At 37.4% G+C, this 21464-nt stretch overlaps 1 protein-coding gene and 1 pseudogene across 1 annotated transcript in view; both read left to right on the forward strand.

Annotated features, from left to right (window-relative positions):
* Positions 1-21464, forward strand: part of Abcd3 (ATP binding cassette subfamily D member 3) — a 58604-nt gene that overhangs the window by 7758 nt on the left and 29382 nt on the right. The window contains exons 2-4 of the mRNA XM_090334230.1: positions 9416-9452; positions 15106-15204; positions 19398-19486. Coding sequence (XP_090190356.1) covers positions 9416-9452; positions 15106-15204; positions 19398-19486 — 225 coding nt within the window. The remainder of the gene's footprint in view (positions 1-9415; positions 9453-15105; positions 15205-19397; positions 19487-21464) is intronic.
* On the forward strand, positions 2228-3542 carry LOC150061350 (large ribosomal subunit protein eL34 pseudogene; annotated as a pseudogene).

Consider the following 21464-nt stretch of genomic DNA (forward strand, 5'->3'; position numbering starts at 1 on the left):
ATAGAACAGACTAAGCTGCGTGTAGAGTGTGCATTTTTATTAAGATACTGATTTTCATGACATATATTATTCTTTAATTCTCCTCAGCATGTCATGTTTAGTTTTTGTTTTGCCCCCCCTCATTCCTGCGTTTGAGCTCAGGGCCTGAGCACTATTCTTGGGCTTTCTCAGGGCTAGACTTCTACCACTTGAGCCACAATGACACTTATGGCTTTTTTTTTTTTTTTTTTTTTCCTATGTATGTGGTACCGAGGAATCAAACCTGGGTCCTTGTGCATGCTAGGCAAGCACTCTACCACCAGGCCTTGCCCTTGTTTTTCCTTTTATACCTGGGTTCTCATGGGAGCTGGTACTTACACTTGCTCATTTTGTTTGAGTATGTTACTTCTTGAATCTAAAACTTTTTACATCTTGTATATTTAGTATTTTTTTTGTATGTTTTCCCAATAATTAAAAATTATTGAATAAGACTAAATGTTGAACATTTATTTACACCACTGTAATTTTTTTGTTAATTGACATGTTTGGGTATTATTGTATTGATTCTCACTGTAAACTTGCCAGGGCCTTCTAGAATCATCTACAAGTGATGTGTACTGACCACCAGCCCTCTTTTGGAATGTTTCTGCTGGGGCCAGTAGGAAAGAGTCTTTGTTCAGCTTATAGAGATGTGAATATGAGGTCCTATATGTGACATTGGTCTCTTACAAAAAAGATGTGAACTGTTATTGGTCTAAGATTAAGTGCTTCATAGTATATTAAGTTTTACAGAGCTTGCCCTCAGTCCCTTCAGAGACGAGAATGAGCTTAGTCAAATAGTACTTTTTGGTGAATTCAACTTACTCCAAGAATTTGCCCTATTCTAAGTAACACTGCCATCTGGCCTATTTACATAAATAAATCGTAATTAACTTACCCATGACCTAATGAGTAGCATCACTTTTTAGTCTGTTAAAATAGAGGATACAGTTGAATTATGCAGTATTTGAAAAGGAGTTTTTATGTTTTCTTGGAGTTAGGCATATCAAATAAACTTTACTTGAAGTAATGTTTTTATATTATTTCATTTAGAAATATGATTATGGATGAGCACGAGTTGTTTCAGATGGGCTTTCTAAAATACTTTTTACAAAAAATTAGGCATCAGGTCCTAGCTTGAGAACAGTTATAGCTGGGTGCTGGGTCTTATGTCTGTAATCTTAGCTACTCAGGAGGCTGAGATCTGAGGATTGTAGTTCAAAACTAGCCTGGACAGAAAAGTCCATATTATTCTTTTTTTTTTTTTTTGGCCAGTCCTGAGGACTGAACTCAGGGCCTGTGCATTACCTCAAGGTGGCTAGTACTCTACCACTTGAACAACAACACCATTTCTGGCTTTTCTTGTATAGTGATGCTGAGGAATCAAACCCAAGTCTTCATGCATGCTAGACAAGTACTCTACCACTAGACCAAACTCCCAGCCCTCCACAAGACTCATATTCAACAAAAGCCAGAAATGGAGCTGTGACTCAAGTGGTAGAGTGCCTTGAGCAAAAAAGGTAAGGGACAGTGACCAGGCCCTAACTTCAAGCTCTAGAACTGACACACACACACACACACACACACTCACACACAAAAGCTATCAGAGGTAATTCTTTAAAGTTCACATGTTCTATCTTTTTTCTGTGTTAGCAGACCTGAATGAATGCAATTTAATAAATTGAAAATATGCGGCCCGGAGTTTGGCCTAGTGGTAGAGTGCTTGCCTAGCATGCACGAAGACCCGAGTTCGAGTCCTCCGTACCACATACGTAGCAAAAAGCCAGAAATGGTGCTGTGGCTTAAGTGGTAGAGCCCTAGCTTTGAGAAAATCCAGGAACAGTGCTCAGGCCCTGAGCCCAGGCCCAGGACTGGCCCCCCCCCAAAAAAAATTGAAAATATGGCTCATTGACGATGTCACTATTTTGCTGACACCATAACACAGACAGAAAGTGGACTGTTTGATACATCAGTGCAGAACATTTTGACTTACTATTCTAAATATATTGGCATTGAAAATAAATGTTCTGTGTGGAATAAAGGCAGCATCTCTAGATAAATAATAGCTTAGTTAACATGTGCTTAATGTATGTCCCTACTTTAAATGCATCTGTACAACTTAAACTTGTGAGATAAGCAACATGAAACATTGTGTCTCTTAAAGAAAAAGGCAGTTTTTGATTTCTTCGTTATAATTTAGTGAATAGCACTAGACCTGAGAATAGACATAAAATTGCTCTTTTGCTATATTATAGTAAAAACAAACATTTATGCATGATTAAAAATTTAACAAGTTATGAAAATTTGAGTATTAGCTTCCGGGGACCGTGTCTAGAGGACATCAGAATGGTCCAGCGATTGACATACTGCCATAGGCTTTCCTATAACACAGCCTCTAACAAAACCAGGCTGTTTGGAACCCCTGGCAATAAAATTATTTACCTTTACACCAGAAAGGACGGGAAAGCACCAAAATCTACCTGTGGTGTATATCCATAATGACTTCGGGGGGTTCGTGCTGTGAGATCTAAAGTTCTCATGCTATTGTCAAAAAAGAAAAAACATGTCAGCAGGGCCTGTAGTTGTTCCATGTGTGCCAAATGTGTCCGGGACAGGATTAAGTGAGCTTTCCTTATTGAGGAGCAGAAAATCATCGTGAAAGTGCTGAAGGCACAAGCACAGAGTCAGAAAGCTAAATAAAAGTAGGAAGTTGCTTGTGTGTGCCTAGGATGCAAGAGGTCTATAAATTGCTAGCAAAGAAAGAACCTTTTTGATAAATAAAAAGGCTTGTGTAAAAAATGTCAGAAGGCTTGTTTTGTAAAAAAAAAAATTGAATATTAAAAAAAGAAGGGGAAAAATCTATCATTAATGACTTACTAATGCTTTTTTCATATTTTAACATCCTTTTTCACACTTTAAATTCTCTGTGATTAGAATGCAATTTAGAATAGTCAAATCTTTTGATCATTAGTATATTATAGTGTTTCCTTTGTATTATAATATCTTTTATCTTGTTTGTGAAAATACTGCATATCAACTTGGGTCAAACTTCTAACTCTAAATTTAGTCTTCAATATATATTCTTCCAGATATATTCTTCAGTATATCTTGAACTTAGGGAAAAAATATCAAGAAATGAAATTAAAAAGAACCAGATGCTTTCTTCATTTGTAGAACAGGAGCTGAAAGAAGTAGGTTGGGTTGATTGAAATCTATAGGTAGAAATAAGCTACACTGAGGAACCCTGAGGTACTACTGTTAAGAGTTGGCTACTGACTGTGAAGATTAGATCCTGGGTTTCTAGGTGGTCAGAGGCATCTTTGCATTTCCTTCTGAGTATTCCCAAGTAATGTAATTTAGCTGCCATTCCTCTCTCCTTTTTCTTATAGTTTATTTGTAGAAGTAGCCAGGTATTTTGATCTATACAGATTCTCAAATATGCTGATTGCATAATTTTTCTTCATCCTTTATATTGCTTATAAATTCATAGTTGAATCTAAAAGCTTGATAAGATTTAATTTTTCTTTGGGGTAGTTTTTAAGAAGAATTATTCTTAAGGTGTTGATTTGTATTCAGTGTCTGCTGGTCTGATTTTGTAATATTAGCTACCACTGATGTTTTATACCTAGATTATCAATGTTGTTATCTTTCAATGAGTCCAAGTCAGAGAAAGATATAACTTAGTTTCCAATTTCCCAACTTCTGCACTGAATATGTTACCAGAAATTTAGGGCAGCAAAGTCGATCTTTTTGCTTTTATATGGTAAGAAAATTCAGGGAAGATGTAAACATATGTAAAAATGATAGGAAGACTTTTATTGAAAAGAAATATGGTAGGGAAAGAAGGGGTGGATTTCTGATTGGTTGGCCTTTTTTTCTGTTCCCTGTAAAATTGAGGTGCCAGAGATTTAGTGCCCATTTTTTTTGTAACCTCCTGCTAATGTCTGTTGTCAGCAGGTTTTGGTTTTGCAAGTTAGCGTATCTCACTATCTTCAAGTAAAACCCTATTTGACATATGCAGTGCTGAAGTGGTAATGTAGATATTTTTTACCATCAGTATGATTTTTGAGAGCAGTTAAATTTTTTTACAGATACTTTTCTCATTCTTCCATTATTTTTGTGTCTGCTTTGTCAGGGCATGCATGTAGATAATACGTGGTCTGTCTTTTAACTCTCAATTTAGCCTTTGTTCTATAAACAAATGTATCTTCAATGCTTTCTACCTGTCCTTATCTCCATGGCTACATAGTTACTCTTTTTATCCAAAGGTCCATGGGATGGTATTCCTTAAGTACTTTCATGTTATGTACAGTTTTCATACTTAAAAACTTGGTTAAGATAATGAAATCTTTGGCTCATGTTTTCTCTTCTTGAGTATCTTAAATATGTTACTCAGTTGTTTTCTTAAGAATAACCCATATAAGAACAACAAAAGGAAAATAGTAAGATGTGGTAAGAAAACAATCTCAGGAGAGTTTTATTTTTTTGCCAGTCCTAAGGCCTGGGCACTGTGCCTGAGCTCTTTTTGCTCAAGGCTAGCACTCTACCGCTTGAGTCACAACTCCATTGCGATTAATTGGAGATAAGAGCTAGCCCATGCTGGCTTTGAATCAGATCTCAGCCTTCTGAATAGCTAGGGTTACAGGTGTGATCCTCCAATGACCCTTGGAGAATTTTCTTTGAATTATAGTTTTACTATTCAATTAACTTGCTTTGATTTTCTTAGTTTGGGAGTTTTATAAATAAGGCACTTTTGTTTATTAACATTGCTTATCATTTTTTTCAAGCCAAATAGATCAAATCTCCATTTGTATGTAGTTTTTGTTGTTGTTATTCAGGTTTGACCATTGTACTTACTTGCTTTAACATATCTTCTAGTTTCTTATTTAATTTTAAAGTGATTTGTTTTTAAAATTTCCTAATTTTTTTATTGTCACTTTATAAATTCTGTTTTATGTAGTATCATTGCTTCTCATTTGTTTTTGGCTAAGTTCATATTACAGATTTTATTTCCTAGAAATATCTTTTTGATATGTTTCTATCCATTTTCTGTGGAGATGTTCTTATCCTTTTTTTTCCCCCAGTCTCAAAATTAGTTCTTGTCAGCTTTTTTTTTTTTTGTTAGTCCTGGGCTTGAACTCAGGGCCTGAGCACTGTCCTTGGGCTTTATTCAAGGCTAGCACTCTGCCACTTGAGCCACAGCACCACTTTCAGCTTTTTCTATGTATGTGGTACCGAGGAATTGAACCCAGGTCTTCGTGCATGCTAGGCAAGCACTCTACCACTAGGCCAAACTCCTGGCCCCATCTTGTCAGCTTTTGATTTAGGAGAATTTTTCTAATTTGTGCCCTGGAGCAGCCTGTGGTTACTCTCGGGGCCTGTTGCTTACTCTCCTTGCATGTTTACCCGTCCCACAGCTTGCTGTGTTCCCACTCCAGGCTGTTTCTTTCCTCTGCTTAGTTTCCGTGTTACTCACATTGTGTTCTGGTACTGGTCAGTACAGTATTTCCTTAAGGCCAGGCATTGTTCTGAATAGGAGCTCCAGGGTACTGATCAGTATAGTATTTCCTTAAGTCTCCTTCTGGAAAGGAACTGTAGGGTAGTTCAAATACATTTGCTTGTTTTGTACAAAAGGAAACAGGTAAATCAGAAAATAATGCAATTGGTGTGAATTAACAAAGTGTGTATATTGTATTCAAGAAAATGTTTTGTAGGCAGAGTAGAGGTGTGACCCAAGTGGCAGACCATTAATGATCAGAAAAAGCCAAGCAAGAGCACAAGGCCCTAAATTTAAGCCTCAATACTGGCACCAAAATGTAATTCAAAAAGGTCTTGTTTTGTGAAGTAGCATTTTCCATGTGCTGGGGAAAGCCTTGACACCATGGGTACAGAGGTGAATGAGGCAGGATCATCCTCGTGAGCTGAGGATGGATGGGGAGGAAGGGCATATGTACCACACAGCTCGTGGAGGGGACACACATACCCAGTGCATTGTGAAGAGAGAATGGACAGAGGAGCCATCTGAGATATGTCATCATGGAACTTACTGTCCTGTCAGTTTTGAGATTGAAAATGGAGCTGTAATTCTTTGGGACAGTAGGTGTTAGCCAAGATCATTCTGAACTGATAGAGACGGTCACTGTATTCAAAGAAGGGCTGAATTGTGAACACAAGTAGGAATTAATTAATAAGCAGAGTGACTGAGGGAGAATCTTTTTATGCAGAAACAGGGAGTGTGTACAGACACAGTGAGTGTATAGTGTTAGGTAGAAGGATGTAAAATTGCCATTTTATAAGTGGGAAATGGTCAGACATTATAACTGCACCTAGTTCAACCTAATATATTAAGGTAACTTAAACACAGTGGGAAGAAACAGGACCAGAGCCTGGTCATGAAGTTTTTGAGGGCTAGCTGTAGGTTTAAAGTAATTATGTATGTGTTTATTTTTATCTCTTCTCTGCCACTGTTTACAGCTCCATTATGAACCTTTTGGGCTTGGTGTTTTTTCTGATGAGGTAGCTGGGTAGGAGGTATCTGGTAACTTTCCAAGGTTTCCCAGTTTTGTTTTTGTCAGTACTTGGACTTGAACTTAGGCCCTGAGCACTGACCTTGGGCTTTCTCAAGGCTAGAGCTCTACCACCTGAGTCACAGCACCACTTGTGGCTTTTTCTATGTTTGTGATACCGAGGAATTGAACCGGAGTCATTGTCCATGCTAGACAAGCACTTTTTTTTTTTTTTGCCAGTCCTGGGCTTGACCTCAGGGCCTGAGCACTGTCCTTGGGCTTTCTCAAGGCTAGAGCTCTACCACTTGAGCCTCAGCACCACTTCTGGCTTTTTTCTATGTATGTGGTACCTAGGAATCGAACCCGGGTCTTCATGCATGCTAGGCAAGTACTTTAACCACTAGGCCAAACTCCCGGCTGAGATTTCCCATTTTTTAGTTTGTTTAGGTTTCTTCTCTCTGCTGGGTTATCAATTTCAGAAAATCCTAATCTTATATAAAATATCCAGTTCATTTGGATTTTTAAAGACAGGTATTTCAAAAATTTTGTTTCTGCTTAAGTTATTTTTATCATGTATTTCTGTACTCTTTTAAAATTCCATAATTTGGTGTTTTATTTTTCAAAGAACCAGCTCTTGATGTTTTGTTGACTAATGTCAGGAAATTTTTCTGTAGACACTGTGTTCAGTAAAAGGCCTTATAGATGAAAACCTTATAAAATGTGACTCAGAACATCAATCCCTTTTAAAGAAGACAACACCTAGGTCTGATGAGACTTTGTTAAAGTCTCGAATCTGCCTAAGCTGCAGGACTATACCCTAGTCTTGACTTCTCAGGGTCTGAATGTGTTTGGAATCTGAGCAAAGCCAAAGTACGCAGACCTAGACTATTTCAGCTCAATGGAAAGTACTCTGAAGGACAGTACTTGCAAAATTTAGAGCTTCTCTCTGGTTTTTGTTGGGCCTATATTACAGTTTGAGTTCTGCCCAGACTTGTTCTCTGTACCTTCCATTCATTGGTTTTGATTTCTGGCAAGTGTTTTGTGTCCCAGATGTGTCATCACTTCAAATTATTTAAACAAATCTGTGGTAACTTCTGATCCTGTGGAACTACTTTACTGGAAGCAAGTACAAGTAGAAAGTAAAACATATAGGCTGGGAGTTTAGCCTAGTGGTAGAGTGCTTGCCTAGCATGCATGAAGACCTAGGTTCAATTCCTCAGTACCACATACATAGAAAAAGCCAGAAGTGGTACTGTGGTTCAAGTGGTAGAGCTCTAGCCTTGAGAAAGTCCAAGGACACTGCTCAGGCCCTGAGCTCAAGCCCAGGACTGGCAAAAAAAAAAATAAAAGTAAAAAAATATGATCAATAGAAGCACAGGTACCTTGGTGTAGTATGTTTTGAAAAGGATTTCAGCCTGATTAGTTATATTGTTAAAGAGGTAGGAGGGTTAGTCAGAGCATGAAACTTGGGCTACTGCTTTTTCCAGGCTAATTTTCCTCATTTGTAGTAAGGTAGTGACACATTGGTCTTGTCACTACTCTAGGGTTCCCTATGTGAAGATTGCTAGAAGAAAGAGAGGGGGGGGGAGGGAGAGAGGGAGGGAGGGAGAGAGAGAGAGAGAGGGGGGGGGGGAGAGCGCGAGCGAGCGAGCGCGCCCAGTGGACAAACATTCTTGATCTTGTTAACTTGATTATATTGAGAAGCATCTAGGAGATAATAGAGTGTACCTTTGGGTATGTTGGTGAGGGCATGGTTAGGCATGTGTGCATTGTGAGCAGGACCATCTAAGACCCCAGGTGCCTAGATGGAATAAAAGGGAAGAAGGAGGAAGCATGCCTTCTTTTTTTCCTGCTAAAAAGTGAGGTGCTCTGCTTATCACACTGATGCTGCCATGATGGCCTGAAACTTTGGGAGTCCAGATAATCAATATTTTTTTCTCATAAGGTGTTCCATCCCCCCCCTCAGATAATTAACACAGCAATGAAAAGTCTACACATCCTGCTTTCATTTACATCCGTTTGTTCATGTCCCATTAGCCAAAAGAGTTCATGTGGCCAAGATTTGATTCAAGAATGGAGAAAAAGCTGGCTCCAGTGGCTTGTACCTGTCAGCTACTTAGGCAGCTGAGATAGATACTGAGGATCCCAGCATGAACCAGGGAGGTCTGTGAAATTTCATCTCCAAAATAAGTGGCAAAAAGCAGGGGTGGAGGTATGGCTGCAGTATTAGAAGGGCAGCTGAGTAAGCAAGCCAAGTGAGACCATGAGTTGAAACCCCAGAATTATCCTCCCCGTGCAGAAAAGTAGAAATATACTTTCATCATCCCATGGGCGGATTTATAAAGTGTTTGTATGTGTATATCTACACACATTTCATAAAAAATAACAAAAATAGTGTATGTAGTGGTACTTGACATTTGCTGAGCATTCTTTATAAATAGTATTTAGTAGATATATACTATGTCTGATATAAAATTAGAAAATCTAAAATATAAAAGTTTTTGAGAACTCTGGATATTCAGTGGATAAAGGATATGCAAATATTTCAAAAATCGAAAACTCTAAAATCTGGAGCACCTGGGGCCCTCAGCATTTAAGGTCGGGTAGTTGGAAGGCCAGAAGCATGGCTCAGATGGTATTACACTTACTTGCCTAACATGCAGAAGCCCTGGGTTCAATCCCCAGTAAGTTCAATACAAAAAAAAATAAACAAAAATAAAAAGCAACTGGACTGTTTTGTTAAATGGAGTTTTGTTTCAGTAGGGATATAAAAGTGAAGACATTCATTTTGAGAATTTAGTATGCTCTTTTTTTGATGTCATAGAATAATTTTAATGATGATAAGACTTTGCAAATGAAGTAAAGCTTTCTTTTTGTCCTTTACTCTGCAGTAAGAAAAGTGGAAAACCACCATTGCAGAACAATGAGGTAAGAATTTTAAATTATATACTTCTTGAGATTTCATGATTCTGTTGTATTTTGTCATAAAGTTTTGAATTGGAATAAGTTATAGAATTGTAGGATTAGAAAGGAACTTAAAAGTATCATTTCTGTCTACTACATACTGCAATTGTTTCTGAGCAGAGTCTTGGTATGTGTTCTCTAACATTTACTTAGTGGAGAGTATTATTCTAAGGAAGTAGTCGTAATTCTGTTAGGTCTACCCTATGATTAGATTTAGCCCCTCAGCTTCTTATTCATTCTTTAAAATTTATTGTTTTGAGACAAGATCTTGTTATGGAGCCAAAGTTGGCCCCTGTCTTCCAATCCTTCTCTTTCATCTCTCTTAACCCTGGGATTATAGGTATGTACCTCTGAATTGTTTTTTGTAGAAATAGGACAAGTCTGTAGTTTCTTTTCTGTAATAGACTTAGCTATCTGGATATAGTTGTATCTTGTCTTCCTCCTCCCCCCTCCCCCGTTCTATGCAACATTTATATTTTCAAATATTTCATATGGAGCATTGGTTTTGCTTTTTAATTCATTTTTGTATACAATCCTCTGGATTTTTCTTAGACTCATATTTCCTCCCTGAAATATGGCTTAACTAGCATGGTATATATTACTGTTGTTGTGGACAGATTGATTTCAAAATACTTCATGTACAGTCTGGGAGTTTGACCAAGTGGTAGAGTGCTTGCCTAGCATGCATGAAAATGTGGGTTCAATTCCTTGGTACCTCATACATAGAAAAAGCCTGAAGTAGTGCTGTGGCTCAAGTGGTAGAGCTCTAGCCTTGAGAAAGCCTAGACAGTGCTGAGGCCCTGAGTTCAAGCCCAGGGCTGGAAAAAACAGAAAACAAACCAAAACAAAAAACCACCAACACCAAACAAACAAAAACGTTGATGTCATGCATATTACTAAGTTTGGAACATGAAAGTAAGCACTGTGCTCAGCTTGGTATTTAGTATCCCTATGTTTATCACTATGTATTTGGTGTGTGTGTGTGTATAATATATATACCCATAAACAATATAAGTAGAATTATTTTACATACCTAGAAGTTTCATAAATTCACTATAAAATAATTTATTTCGTTCTATATTTTCCCTGTGTAATGCCTTTTAGATCTATCTGCGGTAGGTAATAGATGGAGATTTAAGAAAACTTTTTTTTGGTAATGGTATTGGGGCTTCGACTCAAGACCTTGTTTAGCTTTCTTGCTTATGGTTTGTGCTCTACCACTTGAGCTGTCACTAGTCTGACATTTACTGCTTAATTGATATTGGAGTGTCTCTAGACGTTTTTGCTCCAGCAGACTTTGAACAATGGTATTCCCGGTCTCAGTGTCCTAAGTAATTAGGATTATAGGCAGGGACCACATGTGCCATCATTTTTGTTAATTGAAGTAGGATTTTTTATTGTTTATTTTTTATTTTGTTTATTGAAGTAGGCCCAGGCTGGCCTCAAACTCACTGAATCCTAGCTTGTCTTTGAACTTGTGATATTCCTACCTGTGATATTCAGTGTTGAGAAGTTGCATGTATACTAATACTCGGCATAAGATGTAGTTAATTTACAGTATAGTTTTCTCTTGTGTATATATGAATATGAGCTATTACCTATTTTATTTTATTTATTTTATTTTAATTTTTTTTATTGTAATTAGTAAAAGGGTTACATGATATTTGCCAGATAGAAGGTGCATTACATACATCGATACCCTTTCATTTGTCTTGGTACCCATTACCCTCCCCCCACACCCCCCACCCGTCTTGGTTTTCCCCCCTATTACCTATTTTATAATTGTTTATCATTTTCAATGAATAAATTTACCATAATTCATGTAATAATGATGTATATTTAGATTGTATTACATTTGATGGTATTTTGAATTTTTTTCCCATTTATATAATGGAGCATATATGCAGGAATATGTGGAGGATAGATTCTAAAAGGTAAATCTGCTGTATTATTTTATATCTTATAGTCAGTGTACATTTTTCCATTCTTATAAATGATACATAATATACCAATTTACACATTCCGCAGCAATATATATGAATATTTATATTATTGTCAGTACCACATGGCCCATTCTTTAGTCCAAACATTGCTTTTTTTTTTTTTTGGCAGTCTTGGGCCTTGAACTCAGGGCTAGTGCTCTATCACTTCTGGCTTTTTCAATGTATGTGGTACTAAGCAATTGAACTTGGATCTTTGTGCATGCTAGGCAAGCACTCTACCACTAGGCCAAACTCTGGGTCTACTTTAATTTTCTTTTCGTGGGTCAAGGGACTTGAACTTGGCCTGGGAGTTGTCCCTGAGCTCTTCAGCTCAAGGCTATCTACCATTCTACCTTTGAGCCAAACCCCACTTCCCATTTTCTAGAGTTTAATTGGATATAAGAGTCTCAGGTCCTTTTGTGCCCGGGCTGGCTTTGAACCTTGATCCTCAGATCTCAGCCTCCTGAGTAGCTAGGATTACAAGCGTGAGCCACCACAACTGGCTCTACTTTAATTTCTTAAATGGTCTGGTGGTTTTTTTTTTTTTTTTCCTTTTTCCTTTTCTAGCATTCACATGCTAAACTTATGTGACCAAAGTGTTTGTTATTATTTCTTAAATATTAGAAGTGGGCTGTGATACAGTACTTGCTTAGTATGTGTAATGTCCTATGTTCAATTCCCAACATTGGAAAAAAAAGTTCTAAATATTGGGAAGTTTGGACTTTGGAATGGTACCTTGGATCATGCATCTATTAACACTATACCTTCAGGCGTTCTTTTTTTAGTGTAGAAATTTTCCCCCACTCTGTACAGTTTTGAACTATACCCAGTGCCTAGTTATTAAGAGTCTTAGAGAAAACACCATGTCTGACATAATAGAAATAGTTTATTCGAATTCAGTGCTACAACCATTAGTCCATCAAGTTAGATAGTAACTTAATTAAAGTGCATTTACACTAAAGTTGGTCTACTTTATTTGGACTATCATGGGCATTTGTTAAGAGCACAACAGTGTCAGATACTACTGGCTTATGCCTGTAATCCCAGCTAGTCAGGAGGCTGAGATCTGAGGATGGTAGTTTGAAGTCAGCCCAAGTAGGAAAGTCTGTGAGACTCTTACCTTCAGTTAACCACCAAAAAGCCAGAAACATAGTTGTGATTCAAATAGTAGAGTGCTAGTCTTGAGCATAAAAGCTAAGGGACAGCTCCCAGGTCCCAAGTTCAAATCCTAGAACAGTGGTGGGGGGCAAAGTGGGGGAAAGCACAATAATTTACCAAGTAAGTGATTTGTGCTTATATGGATATGGAAAGAATGAGGCATGAGATGGACTTCTGGCCTTTTCCTGGAAGTTTCTCTTACCTGTTTCCCCTAGTTCAAAAGTAATAGAGTAATACTGTAGACTGTTGGTAGGAGCAGGTATGTGGTTCAAAGAAACCACCAATGAGGAGAAACTGGGTGCTGAGGAAGCTTTGAGTTCAACACTGTGCTATGGATGCTTCATTCATTTTTCCCGTAGTGCTGACACCTTCAGCTAATGACAGGCTGCCTTTCAACAAATCTTAAATTTTCACTCCACTTAAATTAAGCACATTCATGTTTACCTTACTTTTGGGGAGGCATATTTTCACAGAATTACTGATTTAAACAGCTGCTAATATGGGACTGCTCTAGAGTTTCTCTCCATCAGCTGAGCTGCATATAATGTGCATCTGGATATTTACATTTTTTGCTTTTGGAATTCCATTTGAGTTTTAAAAAATTTACTATCATTTTGACGGTGCTTGGTCAAAACTGTGTGTAATCCAAAAAGAAGGTGAGTTTAACCCCAACTTTTTTTTGCTACTTCTTCCTTATGTTTGCAAATTCTTGTGTATTTATGTTTTCGTAAGTACAAAAGTACATTGAAAACAAAGCAATTTCTAAGGCCCAGTGACATTATCTCAGGTCACTCTTCACTGACACAAACTTTACTGTGGCCTTGAGGCTTTATCCTTCTGTCATTCTTGTTCCTTGGCTATAGCATCTTGCTCAGTGTGTGCTGTAGTTCTATCAGTAGCACTGGGTTTTTGTACTCCGTGTTCCCTGTGTTTCACTCCCCTGCCCCATCTCTCCTTCCAAATAAGCATGCAGGATCTTTACAGTCATCCTGTCCCAGTCTTTCCTTTTTATGTGTTTCTTTGCTAGAGTGACAACTGAATGAGGTAAAGCACCCTGTCTGTCTTTGAATTTATCAGAAAGAGATAATGAATCCTCATATTGCATATTGGAAATGTTAACTTTTTTTTTTTTCCTCATGGTGTACCAGCGTTTGAACTTACAATATCCATCCTATGCTTTCCCTGGGCTTTTTTTTCCCCTCCCAGCAAGCATACTGCTACTTGAATCACATCTCCAGTCCAGCTTCTTTGCTGGGTAATTAGAGATAAGAGTCTCCTGGACTTTGCTGTCCAGGTTGCCTTTGAACCTCCATCCCCAGGTATCAGCCTCTTGAGTACCTAGGATTATAAATACTAGTGCTGGTGTGAGCCACCAGCACCTGACTGCATATTTGAAATTTTAAATGATACAACTAGAAATGTAGAAGTTTTCTGTAATTAATCAGAGACCATCTTGTTCAGGATTAAAAAAGGACAAGTCTTCTATTAATCAAGAAATGGATAATAATTTTTAGTGCTTTTTTTAATTAAAGAATTTATTAACATTGATTTTTACATCATATTTCAAATGACATGTTTAACAAACAAGTGTTTAAGAAGGGAATCTATATACAATCACTGGCACTTAGTTTTTAGAACATAATCAAAATTAGGCTAAGGGTTTGTATATCATAGATACATATTAATTTTTTAATATATTTTTTCCTGTAATTAATAGAAGGGTTACATAATATTTGCCAGATAAATGGTGCCTTAATTCCCACACATTGATACCCTTTCACATGTCATGGTCCACATTTCCCTTCCCCCCTCCCCTACCCCTCATCTTGTACATATTAATTTTTGAAATAAAACATATCCATAGAGTCATAGGTTTTTATGTCGATGTAGTTGTGTTTATATTTCCAATACCATGTCCATAGCATTGGGTATGCAAATATTGAATCCTCGCTCTTGTGGATAATAATTTATTTCATTGTTTCTTTGACCTTTTCATAACTGCCAGACTAGCTGTTTTATTCTTCTTTCAAACAGGCATTCACTTTACTATATTTTACACTTACTAGGTCCACTACTCCTAGGTGTTCACGTCTCACCTCTTTATTCCTTCCGTGTGTGAATTTGAAGAGTAGCATATGTGTGCTTTCTAGATGCAGCATTCATCTTAATGGTTGCCTATGTATTGACTTGCACTAGATGTGATTCTTCAATCTAATTGTTATGCATTTTTTTTTTTTTTGCCAGTCCTGGGCTTGAGCGCAAGGCCTGAGCACTGTCCTTGGACTTTCTCAAGGCTAGAGCTCTACCACTTGAGCCTCAGCACCACTTCCGGCTTTTTTCTATGTATGTGGTACCAAGGAATCGAACCCGGGTCTTCATGCATGCTAGGCAAGCACCTTAACCACTAGGCCAAACTCCTGGCCCTGTTATGCATTTTTGTTACAGCTGTCTTTTTTTTCTTCCTTTTCCAAATATAGAAAGAAGGAAGAAAAGAGCGAGCTGTGGTGGACAGGGTGTTTTTATCAAGGCTGTCACAGATTCTGAAAATCATGGTCCCTAGAACATTTTGTAAAGAGGTAAGTCTTGTAAGATTATAACATCAAATATTCATTATTTCAAGATTCATGCTTTCAGAATAATAGTAAATTTATCTCGGAATTATCATTTGTCCTGTAAGTACTCTTAGTCAATGTCGGTTTTTAAAGCTTTCTTTTGAGGTATTATTTCCTTATATTTTCTGTGGTATGCTAGTATACTATACTGCAGCTACTTTAAGTGCTATTGTTTTATTATGATTGATACTGTTAAAAACAAGATATAGTTTCAAAGACAAAGCTTTTGTTACATTGAGAAATCAGTAATATGGGATACATTTGAGAGTTGGTTCTGTTAGTTGATTATATATATATATATTTAATTTAAGGTACTTCAAATAGTTTCTGAATTGCCTTTTTAGGAAGTGAGCTGATGATTTTTGTTGTTATTTCACAAAAATTTCAGTGATTTTCAGGTAGTGCCATATTCACTGCCTTTCCTAACGAGATATGTCACCACCTCTCATCCTTTCTTCTCATGTCTTATCCTCAGTCACTACAGTTTGATTTTTTTCCTCTTGTTTGTTTGTTTGTTTGTGGGTCATGGGGTTTGAATTTGGCCTGGGCATTGTCCCTGAGCTCTTCAGTTGCTGCCCTGCCCTGGAATCAAGCCTCACTTCTCCTTTTCTAGAGGTTAATTGGAGATAAGAGTTTCAGGTCCTTTTGTGCCTGGGCTGACTTTGAGCCTTGATCCCTTGAGCCTCAGATCTCAGCCTCCTGAGTAGCTAGGATTACAGGTGTGAGCCACTTCGCCCAGCTTCCTCCTTTTTTTTTTTTTTTTCTGGATGTTACAGTGATCTTTACTTAGGTAAACTCTTAAGACTTCATTTTAAAAGCTTCCTTTTTTGTTCTGCCCAATTTATTTCTGAAAATAATGCTTCTCTTCCCATTGTTAAAATTCTGAGGCATCGGTTTATCCCAGCAGTGAGACAAGGCTACCACAAGCAGCAAGCACTGCAGCTCCTAGGAGAGCTTAGTACTCCTAGTGCAGGACTTATCCTTCTTCCTTCTCCTCCACCCAAGCCTTGCCTGTGCTCTGGGCCTCCATTCATTTACAGTGACATCCTCTTGTCTCTGACATCCTGCTCCTCTGCCCCAAAACAGTGTTTAATAAACACCTTCAACACTGCTTTATCTTTTTTTGTGAAGGCTTCACTAATTTTTAGGCATAACTAATTATTAATTAATTCTACAGCCCATCTGACTCTGAAGAACCCTTATTTAAAATATGATTTTTTTCTGGGAAGAATGACGTGTCACCCCTCTAACCATTACACCTCAATGCTCATTTTTTCAGTGATAGAGGATTTGATACATGTAAAATAAATGAGTCATGGATAGGCCCTCAGGTGTTAGTGAGAAGCTTATTTTGCAGCCTTCCAGTTTATTTGGCTCTAGTCATGCCACAGAGTCATTTTAGGTACTGTTTTTTAGGAGGAAAATATTCAGCCTCACTCAAAAACTCCAGTTCAAGAAAGCAAATTAAAATTAAACTCCTTGTGCCAGTCACCAGTGGCTTCGACCTGTAATCTTAGCTGTTCAGGAGGCTGAGATCTGAGGATTGCGGTTCAAAGCCAATCTGGGCTCAAAAGACCGTGAGCCTCATCTCCAATTAACCACTAGAAAACAGGAAGTGGAGCTGTGGATCCAAGTGGTAGAGCACTAGTCTTGAGCTGAACAGCCCAGGGACAGCACCCAGGCTCAGAGTTCAAGTCTACAACTACCACCACCAACAACAAAAAGACCAAAAATAAAACAAAAAACAAAAAAACAAACTCCCTTAGAAATCACCAAAGGTGGGTGGAAATGTGGCTTAGTGGTAGAGTGCTTGCCTACCAAGCATGAAGCGCTGGGATCAATTTCTCAGTACCACATACACAGAAAAAGCCAGAAGTGGCACTGTGGCTCAAGTGGTAAAGTGCTACCCTTGAGCAGAAGAAGCTCAGGGACAGTGCCCAGGCTCTGAGTTCAAGTCTTGGGACTTGGGGGGGGGGAGGTTGGAGAGAGCAGAAATTACTGAAGATGGAAGGTAGAATTAGCGAAATGAAAATACTGTATGTAACTAGTTGGAAATTCTCACATATTAAAAGCTGAAGGACGGACTGCCTACATACATCATGTAACTCTAGTTCCCATTGCACAAACACATTAATAAGGAAATAGTGGTGGTTCTAAGAACATTGCTTTTATTATAATATTTTAGAAAGAGAATTTTAGAATGTCTGTTACCTTTATATCCCAGTAATTAACTTTGGATTGAGATATTTAAGATCTGATTGAATTCATACCTGTGGTTAGTATTCATTGAAGTCAATAGAGTCTTCTTCTGTTGATTGAATACCTAACTTAGGAATAGTAAGATCAGGTAGAAAAATAGTATCCTTGTCAGCAAAGTAGCAAACCTTGAGGTAGCAGCTTATTCACACACTCCTGTGATTCCATGTAATACTTACATGCTACGAGTCTTTATTTTATTTAAAGGCTATATTTTTAAAGGCTTTGCCTTCTCTAAACAGTATTTGTTTTGTGAAGATTAAATAATAGATTCATTTGTCCTTTATTTCAGTAATTTGGGTCATAGTATCTAATCTGCCTCCTATGCCCCAAAGCTCTTTGCTCTGATTTTTGTCTCTGTGTTTTGTCTCTTGGTTGTATAAATTCTGCTGGATATGCAGTACCAGCTATACTTCATACGGTTTTAACTTTTTTTCCCCCTGATAAGTCCTCACCCTTTCTTTGCCCTTAATCTTTAATCTTTCCTTTATTTTACTTGTTTTTTTTCTTTTTTTTTTTGCCAGACCTCAGGCTTGAACTCAGGGCCTGAGCACTGTCCTTGGACTTTATCAAGGCTAGAGCTCTACCACTGGAGTCTCAGCACCACTTTTGGCTTTTTTCTATGTATGTGGTACCAAGGAATCGAACCTTGGTCTTGGTGCATGCTAGGCAAGCACTCTACCACTAGGCCAAACTCCTGGCCCTTTTTTTCTTTTTTTGATTGGTTATGGGACTTGAACTCTGTCCCTGAGCTCTTTCGTTCAAGTCTCAAGGCTACTGCCTTACCCCTTGAGCCACAAGGCCACTTCTGGTTTTCTGGTGATTAATTGGAGATAAGAATGTAATGGACCTTAGCGCCCGGGCTGGCTTTGAACCTCGATCCTCAGATTTCAGCCTCCTGAGTAGCTAGGATTACAGGTGGAAGCTTCTGCACCCAGCTACCTGGTCTTTTTTTTTCTAACATATTTGTAAAACCAAATAGCTTTTGCTATTCCAGATTTTACCATCCCATTATATATATGTATTATACAAATGTGCCTAAATTTGTCTTTTGTTTTTTCTGTTCACATTTCATTCTTTAAAAACATTATCTTTAAGCAGTTGTTCAAAGGAGTTTCAATTTATCTTGATCAATGTCACCCCTTCATCATTCTCTTACATCTCCCACCCATCCCTTCAATTTACCTAGTTCTTTTTACACACATGTTCATCAGATATTAAGACTTATGTATGAATCTTGCCCTGATTAATAGGTTAATTCAAAGCTTTGTGAACAAGTTGAACTAAATGTTCATATTAACATTTATTATTACTATTATTATTATTATTATTATTATTTTGTAGTTCATGGGCTTGAACTCTGCCTGGGTATTGTACCCAAGCTGGCTTTGAACCTTGATCCTCGGATCTCAGCCTCCTGAGTAGCCAGGATTACAGGTGTGAGCCACCACGCCCAGCTAACATTTATTATTTAGGAATTATTCCTAAGATATATTTCTGTCATTGGAATTTTGAAGGTAAATTATTTGACTTGCCTAAGATTCACCTTTGGAGAGCAAGGGGAAAGGATCACATTATCCACAAAGAAATGTCGTAAGCTGACTTATTTATCTGTAATCTCCTTGTATGTCACCTTTATAATAACATAAAAATAACTTTAAAGAAAAATTCACCTTTGAATTTGGTATAAGAATATTAAATGCTCCATAAAGCCTCTTCAATTTATATTATTATTTTAAGTTCCTTTTCAACTATATTTACAAATTGACTACAGTTAAAATGTAAACCAGCTATACCAGGTTACATAAAGCTTTGAAATTTGAAACCAAAAATTTTTGCCAAGGTAATGTTTGTTCTAACTTTTAAAATGCATGAAGTTTACTATGTTTGGTTTATTTTAGACAGGATATTTGATACTTATTGCTGTTATGCTGGTATCTAGAACATACTGTGATGTTTGGATGATTCAAAATGGGACACTCATTGAAAGGTACCTCTCTTCCTAATTTGTCTCATATTGAAACACTGTTTTCCCAGTTTTTTCTTTTGTGATTGCATTTTGTTACAATACCTTGTATAACTTTTTGTCCATGTTTCAGTGTTAGAATGTATATTGTTTCCTAATTTGGGAGGAGAAAACTCTCTTTTTTAATTACCATACTCATCTTCTCAATGTCATAATGCAAATCAGAGTTATTGGTTACATATTAACTATTATTTATAGCTAAACCACATGCTATACTTGGCTAGTTCTCTTGTACAAAATTTTGTTTGCCGTAGAATTTGTGTCTTACAAGTTTTTGTTTTGTAATTAGCTCTTTGCCTACTACTCTCAGCTCAAGCTTTTTGGAAGTACGATAAAATCTTGATACCATTATAATACAGTCGAACACACCAGATAATCAATTTTGTATCTGTTTTTTCCCTCTCCTTGTGCTCCTGTAGTTTCCTATCTGCCTGCTCTGCTCAGGTTTAGTTTTACTTTAGACCCACTGAATAGCAATTATTTTTGAATTGCTTTTTGTCATTTCAGGAATAAATTTCTTTCATCCATTTTCTGCATTAAATAATCTATTTCCTGGATCTTTTACTGTTACTTTGCCTTTTCATTTTGGCAAACAGTCTTTTTTGCAAAGAGGTAACAAGGAAAGTAAAGTTTTGAGACTTATGCAGATCTGAAATTATTGTGTACTTTCAGCATCAACCAATAATTTAGATGCATTTGTGCATTCCAAGTTGCAAATCATTTGTCACTGAACTTTTGAAGCACCATTGCTATTCCTAGCTCTCAGCTCGGGATTCAGAGAGACTCGGATCCTTGGGAGAATTGTAAGAACTGCTGCAGTGTGCCATCCCAACAGTTCTAGTTTGGTTAGCCACCACTTTTAGAAACAGGCTAATGATTTTAGTTTGCTAGAAAATGTCCAATACTTCATCATTACATATAACATATCGAGTATTGGATGTAACTACATTCTTATCACCCCTCCTTTAGTAGAGATTCTGATTTCTCAAAAAAAAAATGCCTTAAACGTTAAAAAAAATTACATTGTTGTCGGATGTGGTGGCTCAGGCCTGTAATCCTAGCTACTCAGGAGGCTGAGATCTGAGGATTGTGGTTCAAAGTCAGCCCAGGCACTAGAGTCGGTGAGACTCTTATCTCCAGTTAACCACTGGAAAACAGAAAGTGGGGCTATAGTTCAAGGGGTATGGTGGTAGCCCTGAGCTGAAGAGCTCAAAGAGAGCAGCCAGACCCAGAATTCAAGCCCCATGACCCACAAAGAGAGAGAGAGATATTACATTGTTAATGTCTTACAAGTCCTTGATAATTTTGCTGACCATTGGTAAGATTTTTTTTTATCATCATTAACTGTGTAAGACACTAGGTTCTTTTCAGACTAAAAATTAATTCTTCATTCTTGAAAATTTTTTGATGGCTTTATAAAACAGTTCTTCCCATTCTCCTCACCCCAGAATCCTTAGTTGATTGTTCAATCCCCTGACATAATTATTTGATTACTTTTAAATTTCTCTACTATTTTCAGCTGACAGTTATGTTCTATTTTTCTAGGAAATGTTTATTATCCATTAAACTTCAGTTATAATTTCTTTTACTTCCATCAACTGTCTTTTGTATGGATATTTTTTATAGGAATTATACTTTAAAGAATGAAATTTTTAATCTCTGAAGTTATTGATTTTTTTTTTTTTTTTTGGTGCCAGTCCTGGGCTTGAGCTCAGGGCCTGAGCACTGTCCTTGGGCTTTCTTAAGACTAGTGCTCTACCACTTGAGCCTCAGCACTGCTTATGGCTTTTTCCTATATATGTGATACTGAGGAATTGAACCTGGGTTTTCGTGCATGCTAGGCAAGCACTCTACCACTAGGCCAAACTCCCGGCCCCTGTTTAATTTTTTTAAGCATGGTCTCTTTATGGTCCTTTTCATTCATGTTAGAGGAATTTTCCCA

The sequence above is a fragment of the Megascapheus bottae genome, chromosome 6, assembly GCF_031878675.1.
Source record: "Megascapheus bottae isolate mThoBot1 chromosome 6, mThoBot2.hap1, whole genome shotgun sequence".
Taxonomy (NCBI): Eukaryota; Metazoa; Chordata; class Mammalia; order Rodentia; family Geomyidae; genus Megascapheus; species Megascapheus bottae.